Here is an 18857-nt window from a genome sequence, read left to right as displayed (position 1 = left end):
CCTGACTGTTCAAATTTCTAATTATTTCATTAATGTTATTTTTTTTAATATTTGAATTTGAATCCAAGTAAGGTTCAGACATGGGGGTTGTAAGATTCTTTTAATTTTGTTTTTAATAGATTCCCTCTACCATCCCCTTTATGTTTCCTTGAGATTTTTTGTTGTACAAGCTAGGTCATTTATCCTGTAGTGTTTCCCATTATTGCACACAATGGATTATACTGATTGCATCTTTGTTATGTAATGTTTTTTTTATCCATTTCATATAACTTTGTAGTTAGAGGCAAACTCCTGCTTCATTTATTCTTTGGAAAACTTGTGATAAAGAGCATCTTCCTTTCATCTACTGTTTGTTTAGCCTGTGGCACAGTTTATATAAGGAAAAACAAGTAAATGCTTTATACTTTATTTACCAATATGAACTGATGGATTCTAATATGTTTGATGTGTTCCAGTTTATTATAGTTCTCCATATATTGATGTTGTCCCATCTTTGGCCTGATTTCACTTTAAGTCCACCGTGGTTTGAATTAGAATACCTTTAGAGGAGTCAAACTCTATTTGGTTTGTCTTATATTTACCCAGTTCTTGTTGTAGCACACCTGGTTAACCTCACTTATTTATGTTAAGGTGCCTAGTCCTTAAAGCGTTGAGTTTGGGAATCCATTTCAATGAAAATAAAATTTCAATTTGAAATTACTTTTTGTAGAGACACCAAATCCTAGTTATTAACCATTGGTAAATGACTGCCCTCTATGCTGAGTCTGCTCTTCAACTAAGCTAAATTTCTTAATCATCAGAGGAATGCTCAGGCATTGAAACCAGCCAATGTCAGCGGAGTCATGTTTCTTATTTTCCACATTCATGTGGAATATTTTTTTGTATGTGTTATTTCTCTTCTACAGTTCTATCTCTAATCTTGGTAATAAGATAAAAAGTAAAAAACCACAAGAAGATTAGAATCTTGGACTCTTAAATAATTCTGTGCTTTTTAGAAACAATCCTTCAAATGTTTCCTAAGATTAGTGTTTTAGACCTGTTATTTTTCCAGTTCCTTAGTGTAGTAGATCAACTTTGATCTGTGAATCCAGAGACCTGTATTCTAACCCTAAATCTTGACTCCTTTCCTGTACCCCTCAGTTCAGATAGCTGGATGAGCTAAGTGTTAAGTACTGGACTTAGTGAGGATCTGCAGCAAATCTAAATTTCTGTCTAAAAAGTGTTGACCAAAAACCTTTTTGTTTTTTATTAAAGCTAAGAAAGAAGAAAAGAAAAGACATAAGTCATCATCATCATCATCCTCCTCATCTAGTGACTCAGATAGCTCAAGTGATTCTCAGTCCTCTTCCGATTCTTCTGATTCAGAAAGTGCTTCTGAAGAGAAATCAAAAAAAAGAAAAAAGAAACATAGGAAAAATTCCCGAAAACACAAGAAAGAAAAGAAGAAGCGAAAGAAAAGCAAGAAAAGGTTTTAACTTTACTTTTATAATACAGGCTTTATATTCTTATTCCCTTCTGTTTGTAAGTAAATCTATTGGGATTTTGGATCGATTATATGGCAATATGAAAATAGTGAGAAATACTCCATACCATGAAGTAGAAGACCATTCTTTAAAAATATTTATTTATTACTTTTGAGAGAGACAGAGAGCAAGCAGGGGAGGGTCAGAGAGAGAGGGAGACAAGAATCCGAAGGAGGCTCTGAGCTGTCAGCACAGAGCCCAACGTAGAGCTTGAACCCATGAGCTGCAAGATCATGACCTGAGCTAAAGTTTGGATGCTTAGCCGACCGAGCCACGCACGTGCCCCAAGTGTAAGACCATTTTGATTCTATAGTCTATAGATTAAATTTAGGTACATTCATTTCCATTTTCAGTAAAACCATTCAATTCAGTTGTTTCTCTGAACTTAGTGAAATGATCTTTTGGGTTCATAGGTTTATGTTTTATAGGAGGAATAGAGGATTAGTGAGAATTGCAGGAAACCAGTGATTATTGTCTTTATTGTTTGTAACAATCTGTCTTGCTTTTTTAGTCCTTTATTTCTTTTGTTGCTATGATAGCACAAGAGTAAAAGCAAATAATGTCAGTGCATTTACTTTCTTTTCTGTTTTGTCTGAAATAATCTATGTTTGTACTAAAACATGTCTTAATATGTCTTTTGCTTTTAAAGCAATTAATTTCTTTACCTACATTTTTAACTTTTAAATTTATCAGAGTACAGTGCCAATGGAGTTCCATATTTTAGAACCATTTTATTGGAAAATACTTTCTGAGAATGTGATAATGGAAACAGTTGGTTTGGGTTTTGGGTTGGTTTATCAGAGGAATGAAGGAGGATTTTTCCCTTTGTAATTGAATCTTTGCAGTTGGGGGCAGGTTGGCATATGTATTGTGACTTCTTAAAAAGGAAAGAAATCCCAACAGTTGGAAATTTGGGACAAGTGCATAATAACCAAATGGAATTTGTTTTGTGTGTTTTCTGTTAAGCGCATCTAGTGAAAGTGAGACTGAAAATCTTGAAGCACAACCGCAGTCTACTGTCCGTCCAGAAGAGATCCCTCCTATACCTGAAAATCGATTCCTAATGAGAAAAAGTCCCCCTAAAGCGGATGAAAAAGAAAGGAAAAACAGAGAAAGGGAGAGAGAGAGAGAGTGGTACGTGAATGTGTATATCTTATAGAGTGCCCTGCACTCTTCATAATCGAACTTTTTTTTAAGTCTTACTTTAAACAGGATTTAATTGGTGACCTTGTCCCAACATTGAAATATTTTTAATAGGATAATGCTAACAAAGGTCCTTTTTGCTAATAACTACATAGCTGATAAGATAAACTGACTGAATAATTCAAACAGATTTTGAGTAAAAAGTTACTTTCTAAAAAGTAAGCAGTGCAGATACCAAAAAGATGTGTACCAATTCCACTTCAATTCCATTTAAAACAAGCTTACTGTGTTATTTGAATATATTAAACTTTACTTTTAAAAAAGTAAGAACCTTTAATAGGGCAAAAAGGCTGTTTTCCATGTCTAATTTATAGTATTCTAGTAATGAAAATTGATATCATATAGAACTTCTTCGAAGATTTTTCTCCATAAATTCATGTAATTAGTATTAGTAGGCTTTTTGATTCTTTATAAATCATTTTAATAATTATGTGCAAAAACCGAAAAAAGATTGAGACCTTTTTCTTATTTATGACTAGAAATTTGTTGTTATAAAAGTAATAAAATTCAGAGTATCTCCCCTATACTTTCACACTACAGTAAAAATATAAAAATAAGTCTTAGTGTAAAAAAAAAAAAAGTTTTAGTTGTGTGAAACTTGAGATAACCTTGATGGATTGGATTGAGTTAATTTTTCCTCAAGTGTTAAGAAAGAATATTTTTAAGGAAACAAATATTGCTGAGAAAATGTTTGAACTACTTTACAGTCAACTTTTCAAAACATAACTTATATGTGTATTGTTTATGCTAATTAAATATTAACTCATTATTTTTTGAAAACAGTTTTCCCTTTTTGATGTAAACTGTGGTACTAAACCATGGTGTAAACGTTTTGTTAATTCACATCAGCTTGTGTCTGCTTACTTCTCATTAATTACTCTTCTCTGTAGTTCTTTTAACAGTGAACAAATGCTTAAGGGATTATAAGCTACTTTGGAATAAGATAGTTTTAAAATTGTTCTCTCAGTGGCATCCAACCAATGCTGAGCTATATGAACTCTTGTGTTGATTTTCCTTAACACTGTCAAGTTTTTTTTTTTTTTTTAACGTTTATTTATTTTTGAGACAGAGAGAGACAGAGCATGAACGGGGGAGGGGCAGAGAGAGAGGGAGACACAGAATCGGAAGCAGGCTCCAGGCTCTGAGCTGTCAGCCCAGAGCCCGACGCGGGGCTCGAACTCACGGACCGTGAGATCGTGACCTGAGCTGAAGTCGGACGCTTAACCGACTGAGCCACCCAGGCGTCCCCTGTCAAGTTTATTTCATCTTAAAAATGGTTATATAGCAGTGTTCCTCAGCACACAGCTGGCATTTGCGGGCAGAATAGTTAGTTCTTCATCCTCGTGCACTATAAGACTTTAGCATTCCTGACTCGTGGCTCTAAGTACCAGTAGCACTCTCTAGTCATTGACAGTTGAAAAATGCTCCCATACTTTTCCAGATACCTACTAGGAATTGATAACATTCCTGGTTGAGAACTACTGATTTTTAAGTTTTTAAATTAGTTTAGATCCATAAAGCCAAATTTTCTAGATTCATTTTTATAAAATTGTATGTTTTAATTTTTCCCTTGCTTCCTTCTAGTAATCCACCTAACTCCCAGCCTGCTTCATACCAGAGGCGACTTTTAGTTACTAGGTCTGGCAGGAAAATTAAAGGAAGAGGACCAAGGGTAGGTGATTCTTTTCCCAAAAATCTTGATAATATTGGCATTTATCATAATCTTCGAGTGTTTCTTAAATACTGTTTTGTACATAAGTAACTAAAATTTAGAGTAGATATGGATATTCAATTATATATTCTCTTTTTATAGTAACTTGTTTATATTGGTATTTCTAAACTGAAAATGCATGGGATATTAGTAGATTTTACATGTACACAGTGTAAAATGAAGTCAGTGTTTTGTGCCCCCATGTTACTTCCTGACCACTGTATTGCTAATCTTGTTAAAAATTCATAAAAATTAACCTGGTTCTTATATCTCATTCTCTTTCTCTTTACTGGATTCTCCCTATCAGAATTTAAATATCTTGTGCTTTCAAAACTTTTTAGAAACCGAGCTATACTTGGTTTATTATTTCTTCACTTCCTACTCATTTCCTGCTTCCTAAACTGTTTCAGTTTGTCTTCTACTGTTCTGTTGAAAATAGCACTTGCTATATGGTCAGCTACATGTCACAAAATCCAGCGAGTCCTTTCAGTCTTTGTCTTACTTAATCTCCCTCCTTGTAATACTCTTGCCCTTTGCTTCCATCATATTTTCTTTCTGTCTCTGGCCAGTCTGTTTTGAATTTCCAATGCCAGTTCATACTTCAGTAGCTAGCCTTTAATAGTGTAGTATCATGGGTTCCAACTCTTTTCGTTGTGCACCTGCTCCTTGGTGGTCTCATCGCTCTCATGGCTTCAGTGGCTACCATATATTGATAATTCTCATTTGCTCTTCTGGTACCAGGGTTTATCTGACAGCTGGCGAGTTGCCTCACAGACACCTCAAACTCTGCATATATAATCCTGAGCATAAGCAGTTCCTCTTTAGGCGTAATTCTCCCTTAGGTTCGTGTTCCGGGTGACAGATACCACCTCCTGTGTAGTTACTTAAAGCCCAAGAATGATTTCATTTCTCTGCTGTCCATCACCAAATCCTGTCAGTTCAACCTTCTCAATACTTTGAAATCCATCTGTTTCTCTCAAGCTCTACTCCCACACCTTAATTTAGTTTACCTTTGTATATTCTCTGAACTGTAAGTGGCCTTCTAACTGTTCTCATGGCAGCTCTCAAACTTTCTTTTGTCTTAGGGTCTTGGACCCAAAGATTTTGTAATGTGGATTATATCTATCTATATTTACTGTTTTAGAAATTAAAACCAAGAACTATTAAAAATGTAGAAATGTATAAGCACACATATCATTAGCAATGAAAGCAAAGATACTAAAATGTCGGGTAGTCTGGAAAACTCCCCCGTACGATAATGAAAGAACGAAAGTGAAAAAGGCAAGTAACATGATTCACTGATGAAAATAGTTTTGACTTCACAGATCCCCTGAGTCTTGGGATCCCTAGATCACATTTGGAGAATCATTGATAACAATTCTTTATCTAAACAGCATCCAGAATAGTCATTTAAAAATGAAAATCTGATTATATCACTCCTTTGCCATTGATCTCAGGGTAAATCTACAATTTTTACCATGGCCTGTGAGACCTCACAAAATCTAGCCCTTGCTTACCTTATCAGTGCTCTCGAGTACTACCTTCCCTTACAGTTTTTATCTTCAGCCATACTTATCTATCTTGTGATCATTTCTAACAAATGCTATTTTTCCTGTCTCAGAACCTTCAGATATCATATTTTTCATGCTTCACATGTTCTTCCTTACCCATCCATTCTCATTTTTACTTCCTTTTCATTACCCTTGCCTTTGTAACTTCTCATACCTCATACATGTTAGTTTTCAGCTTTTTAAGTTATATTTAACTTTCCCTGTACTAAGCCAGATCTCTCTGTTACATATTCTGTGAGCACCTTGTACTTCTTTTACACTGATTCTAATTATAGCTGCATTTATGCTTATTAGTATCTGTGATTATATATCTGTCTGTGGGTTTCCTAGCCTTGTAGAATACAATTTCTAAAAGACCAAAATCCAGATATGTCTTGGCTCACTAAAGTTTCCTCAATACATGGTAGACCATTCTAAGAGCTGAGTACATATTGGTGGAATAAATGAACATCAGTGCATTTACTCAGTTTTTCTCATAATATGGGAAATGTTTGCTTTGACACATCAAGAATATATATTTCCAAATTGGAACTTGGCAACTTGTAAGGGTTCTACTTGATAGTAGTATCACTTAAATAGGACAGTTCTACAGAGAGGACGTAAGTGGCTAGAGTTTGTGTGGCTAATGCTTTTTATTGGGAATTTACAGTATGAGTGTCTGTTTAAAGTATTTTCACCTCACTGGTTTCATACCTGAAAATTGGGAAATTTTAGTTATTATAGAGGGTATAAGAAATACCAGACATTTTACTTGAACCTAGAAATGTATATACTTCAGGTATTATTGCAGTGCTTTTATATTTTTATATGTTAATTTTTTTCCCTTTTTATTTTCTTAAGCGTTACCGAACTCCTTCTAGATCCAGATCAAGGGATCGTTTCAGACGTAGTGAGACTCCTCCACATTGGAGGCAAGAGATGCAGAGAGCACAAAGGATGAGGGTATCAAGTGGTGAAAGATGGATCAAAGGGGATAAGTAAGATTTAACTATATTATTTCAAATGTAGTGACAAGTATTTTTTTACTCTTATGCATAAAGTTTTACTTATAGCCATTTCATTTATTTCTGAATATTTAAAGGAAAATAGAATACCATTTTAGCTAATAATGGACACCATCCCTTTTCTAATAAAACTTCCAAAAAACTTTTTTTCTCATTTTTAGGAGTGAATTAAATGAACTAAAAGAAAATCAAAGAAGCCCAGTTAGAGTAAAAGAGAAAAAAATAACTGATCACAGGCATGTGTCTGAGAGTCCAAACAGAAAAAATGAAAAGGAAAAGAAAGTTAAAGACCATAAATCTAACAGTAAGGAGAGAGACATCAGAAGAAATTCAGAAAAGGATGATAAATATAATAAAAACAAAGTGAAGAAACGGGCCAAATCTAAAAGTAGGAGTAAGAGCAAAGAGAAATCAAAGAGTAAAGAAAGAGACACAAAGCATAATAGACATGAAGAAAAGAGGATGAGGTCAAGGAGTAAAGAAAGGGATCATGAGATTGTTAAAGAAAAAGAAAAGTGTGATTCTAAAGGAAAAGATCAGGAAAGAAGTAGAAGTAAAGAGAAATCTAAACAGTTAGAATCAAAAAGTAATGAGCATGATCATAATAAAAGTAAGGAAAAAGATAGACGGGCACAGTCTAGGAGTAGAGAACGTGATGTCACTAAAGGCAAACACAGTTACAATAGTAGAACAAGAGACCGAAGCAGAAGTAGGGACAGGAGCAGAAGAGTGCGATCTAGAAGCCATGACCGAGATCGCAGCAGGAGCAAGGAGTACCATAGATACAGGGAGCAAGAGTACAGGAGAAGAGGAAGGTCCCGAAGCCGAGAGAGAAGAGCAACACCAGGAAGATCGAGAAGTAAAGATAGGAGGAGGAGGAGGAGAGATTCACGGAGTTCAGAGAGAGAAGAAAGTCAAAGCAGAAACAAAGAAAAATATAGAAACCAAGAAAGTAAAAGTTCACACAGAAAAGAAAATTCTGAGGGTGAGAAGAGAATGTACTCTAAAAATCGTGATCATAATAGCTCAAATAATAATAGGGAAAAAAAGGCTGATAGAGATCAAAGTCCATTCTCAAAAATAAAACACAGTAGTCAGGACAATGAATTAAAGTTCTCCACATTGAAAAATAAGGAGGATGAGAAGACCAGGTCCTCAGTGGAAAAAGAAAACCAAAAATCAAAGAGTCAAGAAAATGACCACATACATGATAAAAATAAAAAATTTGATCATGAATCAAGCCCTGGAACAGATGAAGATAAAAGTGGATGAGTGAGTTGTGTAAACTTATTTCCATTCTGTCTGAAATTTTAAGTTTTAAAGACTTGCTGATGAATCTCCTTTATGTTGTTTCCCTCTTTTCATTGTTTTTGGGTTTTATGTTTGTCTTTTTTTTTTTTTTTTTTTTAATGTGGACTTTATTGAGTTGATCTTTTGATAATCTGCAACCTGGATAATTTGTACTGCTAAAGTTTTAATAAACTTGAAATGAGAAAAACATTTTGGTGTAATACTGTGTGCTGTGTTTAACTATTTCATGTATGCATTTTTGTGTTGCAACAATCAGCCAATAATAGCAAATACGCTTTTCTACATCCCAGTTTGTGTGATCAGCCAGTTCAAAACAAGGGTAACTGATTGTTGGAATACATTGTTACATAAGCTTGTGTTTCTCATGTTTAAAGTAACTTTAGAAGCCACTAGATAGAAGAAATCTTGTGTAGATTTTCTGACTGCATTTGTAATAGAGGCTTGCAGCAGCACAACAGCTTTTAATTACACAGAAAAGCAGGATCCTAATAACTTGAGATCTTAAGTCATCACTTTGGATTTTTTAGTGATTTGTGCTTTAAAATATTTATATTGCACTTCCTATGTTCTTCTTAATTTCATTCATAGCTTGATTCATACTAATATTTTTCCTACCAAGTTTTGTTTTACTGAACTGTCTACAAAAATAGTTGAGTACTTTTTTTCAGTTGATGTACTGATTGAGTTTGACTTGCTGTTATACAGCATTTGACAAGAACTTACCTTAGAAGATGAGATTGTAATTCTCAATTGTATGTTGCTTTTGATCTGAAGAGATGAAACTTTTGCTTTGGGGAACGTTGTTTTATTTTTATTATCATTACCCTTCTCTAAAATGAAGATACTTTACTCACTAAAATATACCACTTGTGCAGGTCTTTAAGTTAGACAGATTCTAAAAATTGTTAGTATTGACATATTAACTTCCAAGATTTCTCTTTTGGCCACTGATCTATATAGAGTTGAGTGATAGCTCTGCATGGTTGTTGTTTTGTTTTGTTTTTTTAACTTGAGCTGGCTTCTCTAAATCTCATAGCTGTGAGTTTCAAATGGCAAGAAAATGCATCTTTTCTATATATGTATCACAATAGGGTATAGCATGTTTATGACTCTGGTTTCTTTCTATTCAGATGGCTTTATACCATTATTGTTAACATTATTTTAGCTTGGCATGTGTAACATTGCCACATAGAGTAGAGTAGAAAGTTGCAAAATTTGATAGCTTACAGAGTTAAACAATAAAGATACCCAAAGTCCATTTAGAATTTTGTGTGTTGTATATTGCTATTTTTGTGATGTGTGGCCTTTTTTCTTGTATTTTCTCTTCTAAATAAAATATTGAACATCCAGCAAACACAAAACCTGCCTCATTTGAGAAGAAATTTCAGAATTCCAATTAATAGTAGCCTTTAGAGTGTTTTGTACTTTAATATTTGTCAATGTAGTGTCACCTCTTAACCAAGGTAGCTTCTTGGAAAACCCAGTAACTAACTCAGTGCTGTTTGTACTGAGCAAAACAGTGCTTAACATAATACTTTCCATATTGATTAATACAGTAATGACACATTTGGCATTGTGGTAGCTGTTTGTATAAAGAATAGTAGGTAATGATTATAAAATTGTTCGGACTATCTTGAAGCAAATTTCTACAGTGGAGTCCTTTTAAATTTATTTTCCTGATGATAATGGTAATAGATATTTATGATAATCTGGGATGATTGATTCCTTAGAGACTTAGACCACAAACCCTACCTTAGTTAGGGATGATTCAGTCTTGAGTTCCAAGCTATATAATCTGTTACATATTTTAAACTAGTTATCTTAAAATTCAGTAAGTTGCATTTTTAAAATTTGTTATAAACTATTTGAGCTTCAAGAAAGGTGGTGCTATTTAAGAAAGGATTTCTAATAACAACAAACCCATGCTAAGTAAAAATACTTAATGTTGTCTGATTCCAGAGCTTTATCTACTAAAAATTACAGACCAGTAACCATAAGGGGAAAAATTCAAATTTCTGAAAGTAATATTCTCCTGTTCTGATTATCAAAAGAGCAACTCTGTGCTAAGATCGATAGACGTTTAAAAACTCTTTTTACAGTAGAATAGATACGGTAAAGAAATTGAGATGAAAGATGACAATCAGATTTTATTTTCCGAATATAAAAAATATTTAGAAAATAATTAAACAGCATTAACTGTACCTCAAGTCTGCCTTTGCATCTGAATAGCACATAGCTCAAACAGTCCTTTTATTACATTTTTAATAGTTGTGGCACCTTTAGCTTTTACTTTGAATATACTCCTTCCTGAAAGCCGGCTCTTTCTTTCCTGTCAGATTGATTTTATAGTTATGTCTGAGCTTATGGTTTACCTCCAACTATCTTTAACTTCATATTCACTAAAGATATTTAATTGGTTTATTTTATTGTTTGGCAATATCTGAGAATTGTTTTTATGATTATATCATTCTATTTTGGGTTAACCATCTGCCACAGAAATTGACACTACAGAGAGATCAATGTTAATGTAAAGAATCTACTGGGTTCCATTAAAATATTTTTAAATTACTCTACAGTTAATGAGTTCATAGAGTATTGTACGTTCTGATAGAATTTCTTAATCAAAGCCTTCACAGAAATTTCAAAAAATTTGCTAAATCTGTCTTTGCACAAGTGTGATACTGATTCATATTGGCTTTGCTGAATGGCCTTTGATTCTTGTACCCAGTGAAAGATATTAAACTGAAAAGTAAATATTTCTTAATATTATGGACAGGAACACATTGGGTTTCCAGTATTTTGAGTAGTGATATTAATGAACAATTCTGATTTGTTTTCAAGTTGGTATATGGAACAAGTTTTTTTTTCTTTTTTTCTTTTTTAATTTTTTTAGTAGCTCATTGTGCTTTACTCCAGGTGGCAGGGTTTTTTCATCACACTTTGAACCTTTTATAGTAAATTTCTACAGAAACTTGTTCCCTTTACCTTCACTGGAAGGTACTTTAAATATATACCATATAGAGTTGGTTGTTATAAAGAAACATAAAATGGGTATTTTTCTGTCTTCTTTTGGTCATGTGTACTGTAATTATTCAATTTAGTATTCATACATTTACAGTTGAATAAACTCTCCAAGGATTGTAGATTTATAACCTTATTGTGAAAAGATATGTTTTGTTACAAATACTTGTTTTAAAAAGTAATAAACTCCAGGAAGTACAGCATTGGCTGACACCTGCCCATAGTGGGTTTCCCAACTGCCTTGAAAGGATTCAGACAAATGCAAATTCTGGCCTGTGGTGTGACACAAGATGTAAACATTGAAAAATCACATAAATTAAAAATCAGCAGGGTTGGAGAAGGGAGTTGTTGAGGGATGTTGTTTTTAGGTGTAGGAGGAAGTGGTGGGATTAATTTGTGTTTCTGCTTTTTTTTTTTTTTTTAAAGCAAATTCCTGTGTTACCAAAAGCCTATGCTGTATATTTTGTTTCTCTTTTGTGTGTTTCTAGTACTTTGAAGGATTGATAAATGAATTGGGTATTTGTATGTGGAGATGTTAAAAGTTGTGGCTGCTCTCTTTGTGGAAGGGAAAAACTTAAATGAAGTTAATGCACTTCTTTTCCTAGCTCAGAAGTCACTGTGATGTATATTTTTTTAATGAAATTTAGGAATAAAGCTGTTGTCACATTGTATAATTAGTTTCAAAATGCTGCTTCTCTTATCATTAGTCTAGTAACTGTTAAAACTGTTTTCTGCAAACTGCATTTTACAGAATTTAAACTCTGAAACTATCAACTTTTATAGTTAAACATTGTATTAAATAAACTATAACAGTTTGTTTTGTATTTTTAAAATTACTGTTGTATTAGTTATTCAACCTTTATTTTTATTAAAAGTAAATAATGAAGATAAATCAACTAAAAAATACTTTTATTTTACCCATGGGGATATAGAATTTGTATTAGGAAAAACTGAGCAAAGAGTTTAACAATACTGAACTTCTTTAAGAATTTAATCAGCAGTGATGACTTCCAGAAGGTTTGGAGATAAATTCTAGTGTAAATGTTCAATCATAATGCTTCAGATTGCAATGTATCTTTTGCCTCAGCAAACTTAAGGTTAGATTTGAAATTTGTATTACTATCTACTGGAATGCTACCATTTGCTTTTTAATTCCTCCAAATTTCTCAGCATTGGGAACACTGTATTATATCCTGTGCCTGCCAGTTTTAATATAACACTTAACATTGTAAAGCCATATAGATGTTAATTGACTCGTAAAACAAATTGTCTAATTTTTGGTTTCTTGTTTAGTTTCATTTTTATTTAAATTAGATATATTTAGGGAAAATGCACCAACTTGAAAGTCACTGAAAATATATATGGTTAGATAAAAATGTTCTGACCATTCAGTGGTTTGTATGTGTTAACAGGTGATATTAAATTCTCAAATTCTGGAGTGTTTTTAAATGCTTTATTTAGCCAGGAGAATATGTAAAAATGTGAGTGCTTCATATGGACTGTGTAAATTAATTGTGTATTAAAATACTTTTAGTATCAATTTGCTTTTCCTATTTTCATTGCTCTCTAGGTTTCCTTCTTAAACATATTTCCCAACCTAATACTGTATTTCCTTTTTATTTTTAAGCACTGATTCATAGTTTTTATACCTCCTACCCCATACCCAAATTTCTTAGCCCCACATTTTAGCTATGGATTTCTTTTTCTTTTTTTTTTTTAAGTTTATTTATTTTGAGAGAGAGAGAATATGAGTGTGGGAGGGGCAGAGAGAGAGGGTGAGAAAGAATCCCAAGCAGGCTCCATGCTGTCAGTGCAAAGACCAATGCAGGGCTCAATCCCACAAACCATGAGATCATGACCTGAGCGGAAATCAAGAGTTGGATGCTTAATTGAGCCACCCAGGCTCCCCTAGCTATGGATTTATCAAATTGGCAGGTTACAACAGTTGTGTTTCCACTGCTTGGAGTGCTTTATAACTCAATTATTTTCACTTAGTTGTTTTGTGATTAATTTTAAAAGTTTGCATAGCGCTTTTGTTTTTAATGTGCTTAACTCTAGTAGAAAGCCCAGCCCGATTGAAAGTAAAACAATCAAACTGTATATGTAAGGAAAAAAACTAGTAATGTCTTTGGTGTTCTGTGTTCTTCACTCAACTAAGTTGATTATAAAACACTTATGAAATTAACCATTTTGCAGAAACATGTTCTCTGTTTTATAATGTGAAGAGAGTTTCATCCAAAACTAATAATCACCCCTAAATAATGTACAGTACTCTCTAATACGGAATTTAAAGAAAAAGATACATGGCAGAGGTTTCCAGACTATTAGTTCATTGGGCCTTAGCATCTGGGTAATTTTAACGTGGTGGCAACCCTAGGCCAAAAGAAATACTAATTTAGTATCCATGTGAAAAAGGAAAATCATTTGTATTTCACTCAAGCACAGTTACCGATGGGATGTGTGAAACTTACTCTACAATTCAAGACTTCCAGTCAGATTGGATGCCATCATCCTCACAGTCACCTGTGTATCAAGTTGCTCATAATATGTTAATACTGCTCATAAGTAGTAAATACTACTTACAGAAGAATTATGTCAGGTAACTTGAAAACAGTAATTTGCACATGTCTAGCAAGATACTCTATAAACCACAAAGAAATCAAACTCCATAATCATGGTGTTAGTAATAACAGTTGTGTTTTTTGAAACTAAAAATTATGTACTGAAGCATAAATACATAATTTCTGCTGAAGAGAAAAATACTTCCAATGGAATATTCAATTATAAAAAAGGAACAAAGTACTGATAATGGTACAACATGGACAAAACCTGAAAATAGCTAAATGAAATAGGCTGGACACAAAAGGCCACAATGTGATTCCATTTATATAAAATACCCCAAAATAGGCAAATCCATAGAGACCAACCAGATCAGTGGTTGTCAGAAGCTAGGGAGAAGGAGAGGGAATGGGAAGTGACTGCTTATGGATAGATTTTGCAGTTGGAGCAATGAAATAATTGTCCTGGAACTAGATAATGGTAATGATTACACAATATTATGAATATACTTAATGCCACTGAGTACATATTTTTTAAAGGCTAAAATTACACATGTTGTTATGCGTATTATCAAAGGGATTTGGATTACACTTTGGTAGTTAATCAATTAGACATAATTGCACTTAGATGAGCAGCTTTATTAACAAATCATAAGCATAAAATTCATTTATTTGTAGCTCATAATATTAGTTACACCTTAATATTCTCAATCAAAAATAAACCTTTTTCTACCATGTAAAACCTAGCCTTCCCTTAGACTTTTGAAAATTATATTTTGGTCCCTGAGAGTTACAAAAAGGGAGCTGGACTCCAGTGACATCATTTGCCTGATAACTGGGTCTTATTCCACCTCTGTCCACAAAAACAGGTCCATGGCCACCTCCATGTCCTTCCTGTACAGCTTTTACAAGAGGATAAATATATTTATTTGTTGATTCAGACTCAAGTTCAATTACTTCTCTGGCATAATCCTGAAATTCCTTCTCCTTTTCAGCCATAAGAGCTTCAGTAAGTCTGCAATACTCTAATTCTGCTTGTTTTTCTTGTTTTGCATTAAATTTATTTTTGGCCTATAAAGAAAGAAAATGCAATTTCATATTGGTGCAATTTTCTAAATATAGCATTTGACGTTGTATATATACTTTTTTCTAAATTCATTGATACATGACAAGTTCTGACTTCACAACTACACCTGACTTTGAACAACATGGGGGTTAGGGACACCAACTCCTGGCACAGTGAAGAATTCATGTATAAATTTGACTCCCCCAAAATTTTACTAATAACTTACTGTTGATCAGAAGCCTAACTGATAATATAAAGTCAACATGTCATATGCATATATGTATTCAATGCTGCATTCTTAATATTTTTTTCTTAATTTTTATTTATTTTTTATTTTTTAATTTTTTTTTCCTTTTTCTTAATTTTTAAAAAAATTTCTATGTGGTTCATCTGCAAGTTTTTTCAAATGGTAGCAAATCTCAAAAAAAAAAAAATCATGTATTTACTGAAAAAAATCCATGTATAAGTGGACCCCCACAGTACAAACCTGTGTTCAGGGGGCACTGGTGTATACTCTATAATTTATTTCAGAAACTCCCATGCTTCTCACAGTAGTATGCTCAAAGTAGTGGCTCAGTGAAAATAGCCTTATGCAATACCATATCTTTAAGCAAATAATATAGCAAAATAGTTAAAAGCATGAGCTTTAGGTAAAAATCAACTGAGGTTAGAATGCTGTTTCTACCGTTTAGAAAATGTACTTTGGCAGGTGTAGAAGACGTACCAATCACTGTCCCTGACCTATCAACTATTTTTTTTTTTAATAATCTCTACACATAATAGATGTGTAATAATAATAATAATAATATTGATAATAATATTAAATAATTAATTTATTTAAATTAATTTAATTAATTTAATTAATTTATTAAATTAAAATTAATTTTAAAATTAATAAATTAATAAAATAAAATTAAATTAAATTAATTAATTTAATTAAATAATAATAATAATAATAATAATCTCTACACAAAATAATCTCTGCAACATAGGGCTCAAACTTACAACCCTGAGATCGAGTCACATGTTCTTCCAACAGAGCCAGCCAGCCACTCCTCCTCCCTCACCCCCCCCATCCACTATTCTGAAGGAACTCCCTCAAACCCACTGTCCTAAATCAGTCCGATATACCATGTAATCCAGCCACATAAGATTAAATCAGCAGTGAATATCTGAACTAAATTAAAACAATTACATTTTCTTTTCCCAGGAATTTGAAGCTGGAATGAGTGGCATTTATCAATGTAGGTTGATTGATCTGGAACTGGGTGGAGTAAGTACTCTCAGCAATTTACCAGAAGTCAAATTTATCAACATCTCAATTTTTTTTCTTTCAACTCTTATATTTGCAAAAGCATTGTTCTTTTCACCGTTTATATTTAAAAAAATTTTTTTTTAACATTTATTTATTTTTGAGACAGAGAGAGACAGAGCATGAACGGGGGAGGGGCAGAGAGAGAGGAAGACACAGAATCAGAAGCAGGCTCCAGGCTCTGAGCCATCAGCCCAGAGCCCGACGCCAGGCTCGAACCCATGTACCGCGAGATCGTGACCTGAGCTGAAGTCGGACGCTTAACCGACTGAGCCACCCAGGCGCCCCTCACTGTTTATATTTTAATGAAGTCTGAAAACTTTTTGTCCTAGCATTTTAAGAAATGCTGAGTTTGTCAAACGTTTTGTGATTTTTGTCTACTTATAAATATATTTAATGTTCATGAAAATATTTTTCTAAATCAGTAACCAACACTTCAGTATAAAATAGTAGCCCAAATGTGATATCCACCATAAACTGAAATTATTTTTTTATTTTTTTAATATATGAAATTTACTGTCAAATTGGTTTCCATACAACACCCAGTGCTCATCCCAAAAGGTGCCCTCCTCAATACCCATCACCCACCCTGCCCTCCCTCCCACCCCCCATCAACCCTCAGTTTCATAAATTGAAATTTATAAGGAAATAGAGCAACCATAACAATATGAAATACCAAATTTTTATTAGTCCTACAATTCAAAATTAAGTCTTCTATGTTTAAAAAAAAAAGGCTTTATGTGCTATTTGTTGAATTGGTGATACAATATACAATATCAAAAGTTTGAAAAGGTAGAAAATGATGTTCAAAAAGATTAAGAAAAAAAGCACAAAAACACTCTCATAAAAGGTAAAATGCTATAATTTGGGAACTTGCAGGGAAATTAGGATATGTTCGTTTGGCAGCAATTTGTATAAAGACATTAAGGAAGTACAGAAAGGAAGTGACAATGGAAGTGAAGGATTGCCATAATGGATCATAAGATTGATGCCTCAATTTTGATATGCATTAAGCATAAATAGATTTATAAAGAAACTTCAAAAATATTGTTTTACAATCCTAAAAATTATAACAGATGGGGCTAAAGTAATAAGCATATTTAGAGGATGCTAGAGAACTAATTATTTTGAATACTGGAAAATAAAGGGAAATTATCAAGCATTTATCCTGTCTTTAAAAAATGTACCTGAGGGATGCCAAATTGTTGATCCTGAAAAGTTCTTTGATGACTTGAGCATATGAGTAAGAAGAAACGAGAGAATATCAGTGTCTTGCCACCTCATGAACTAAGAGATCAAGCAATGATCATCAAAGGCTGTTCATGTCACAGAAAATGACAACAGTCATTAAGTGCCTTCTGATGGAATTAACACCACCTAAGAATTTTCACCAAAAGATTTGAACCTGAATCTGACCCAAACTAAATTGTATCTGAAATGCAGGGAACATAATAAACTACATCACTGGGATTCAACCATAAAAATCCAGACTGTAGTAATTCCAAAAGACAAGAAACTCTGTCAACTAGTAAAACCCCCCAACTAATAAATTGCAAGACAAACACAATAAAGACAAAAAGGCAGAACTTAAGACAAAAAAGAGAGGATAGGGGTGGAGGAGGAGTGTTCGATAAAAGAGATTTAAAAGACATATCAACCACATAGAATATACAGACCTTATTTGATCCTGATTAAAACAACAAACTAAGGGGTGCCTGGCTGGCTCAGTTGGTAGAGCATGCGACTCTTGATTTCAGGGTTGTGAATTTTTAAACCTCACGTGGGGTGTGGAGCATACTTAAAAAAAAATTAAAACCAACAAACTAAAAAATGAGACAATTTGAAGGAAATTTAAACACTGAATATTAATTGAGTTAGACATGATAATGAAATTATGATTGTGTAAATTTATAGAGTCCCTGAGTTTTAGAGATACATACTGAAATATATGTTGATGAAATGATATCTGGGATTTGCTTCAAAATAATTGGGCAGATCCTACTTCTGGCAATGGCTACATGAGGAAGTTAGCCATTTCGCCTCCACAAAAAACAAACTTATTATTAAAAATTATTAAAATCCCCATTTCCGAGCACTGTTAAGTGACAATGTATAGGCAACTACTTGACAAATGTGTTTTCATGAAAAACTGCTACTAAATCAGGTAAAAATTGCAAGTTTATGGCATTCTTGTCTGGGGGCCATTGCTATCTCTTCAGCTCAGGTGGTGAAAACTTGCAGGTTTGCTGGACAATGATGGCAGATTTCATTTGGGTTGAGTAGCAAAGCAGCTAGAAATTTAAGGATGAGTTTCTGGAAGTGAGATGGGTAGAGAAGGACTGAAATAATAAACTCTATGAACATCCTTGACTAATTGGTAAACTACACATTCACACAGGAGACCCCAGTGAGCTTAGCAAAGATTAAAAGCCAGGGGAAACTGTGAATTTGCTGTTCTTAGAAATAACATCCTCAACCCATACACAACTTATATAGCAGGAGTAACAGCATTACTGGCTTAACGTAACTGAACTGAACTCCACCCACATTATTGGTTGACTATCAAACTGTCAATCT

General features: G+C 33.4%; 2 protein-coding genes across 5 annotated transcripts in view; one reads left to right on the top strand and one right to left on the bottom strand.

Annotated features, from left to right (window-relative positions):
- PPIG (peptidylprolyl isomerase G) overlaps nt 1-12884 on the top strand; it is a 45827-nt gene extending 32943 nt beyond the window's left edge. For all 4 annotated transcript variants that reach the window (XM_019458926.2, XM_019458943.2, XM_019458934.2 and 1 more), the window contains 5 exons: nt 1255-1468; nt 2490-2657; nt 4311-4398; nt 6849-6985; nt 7174-12884. In XM_019458926.2, the coding sequence (XP_019314471.2) occupies nt 1255-1468; nt 2490-2657; nt 4311-4398; nt 6849-6985; nt 7174-8284 (1718 nt within the window). In that variant the 3' untranslated portion in view covers nt 8285-12884. The remainder of the gene's footprint in view (nt 1-1254; nt 1469-2489; nt 2658-4310; nt 4399-6848; nt 6986-7173) is intronic.
- A 1636-nt stretch (nt 12885-14520) lies between these two features.
- The window catches only part of CFAP210 (cilia and flagella associated protein 210), a 30750-nt gene continuing 26413 nt past the window's right edge, over nt 14521-18857 (bottom strand). The window contains exon 9 of the mRNA XM_019458951.2: nt 14521-14973. Within this exon, the coding sequence (XP_019314496.2) occupies nt 14632-14973 (342 nt within the window). The 3' untranslated portion in view covers nt 14521-14631. The remainder of the gene's footprint in view (nt 14974-18857) is intronic.

The sequence above is a fragment of the Panthera pardus genome, unplaced genomic scaffold, assembly GCF_024362965.1.
Source record: "Panthera pardus isolate Hobbes unplaced genomic scaffold, ASM2436296v1 HiC_scaffold_10, whole genome shotgun sequence".
In the NCBI taxonomy this organism is placed as follows: domain Eukaryota; kingdom Metazoa; phylum Chordata; class Mammalia; order Carnivora; family Felidae; genus Panthera; species Panthera pardus.
The sequence above is the reverse complement of the archived record's forward strand: the minus strand, read 5'-3'. Positions and strand labels throughout refer to the sequence as shown.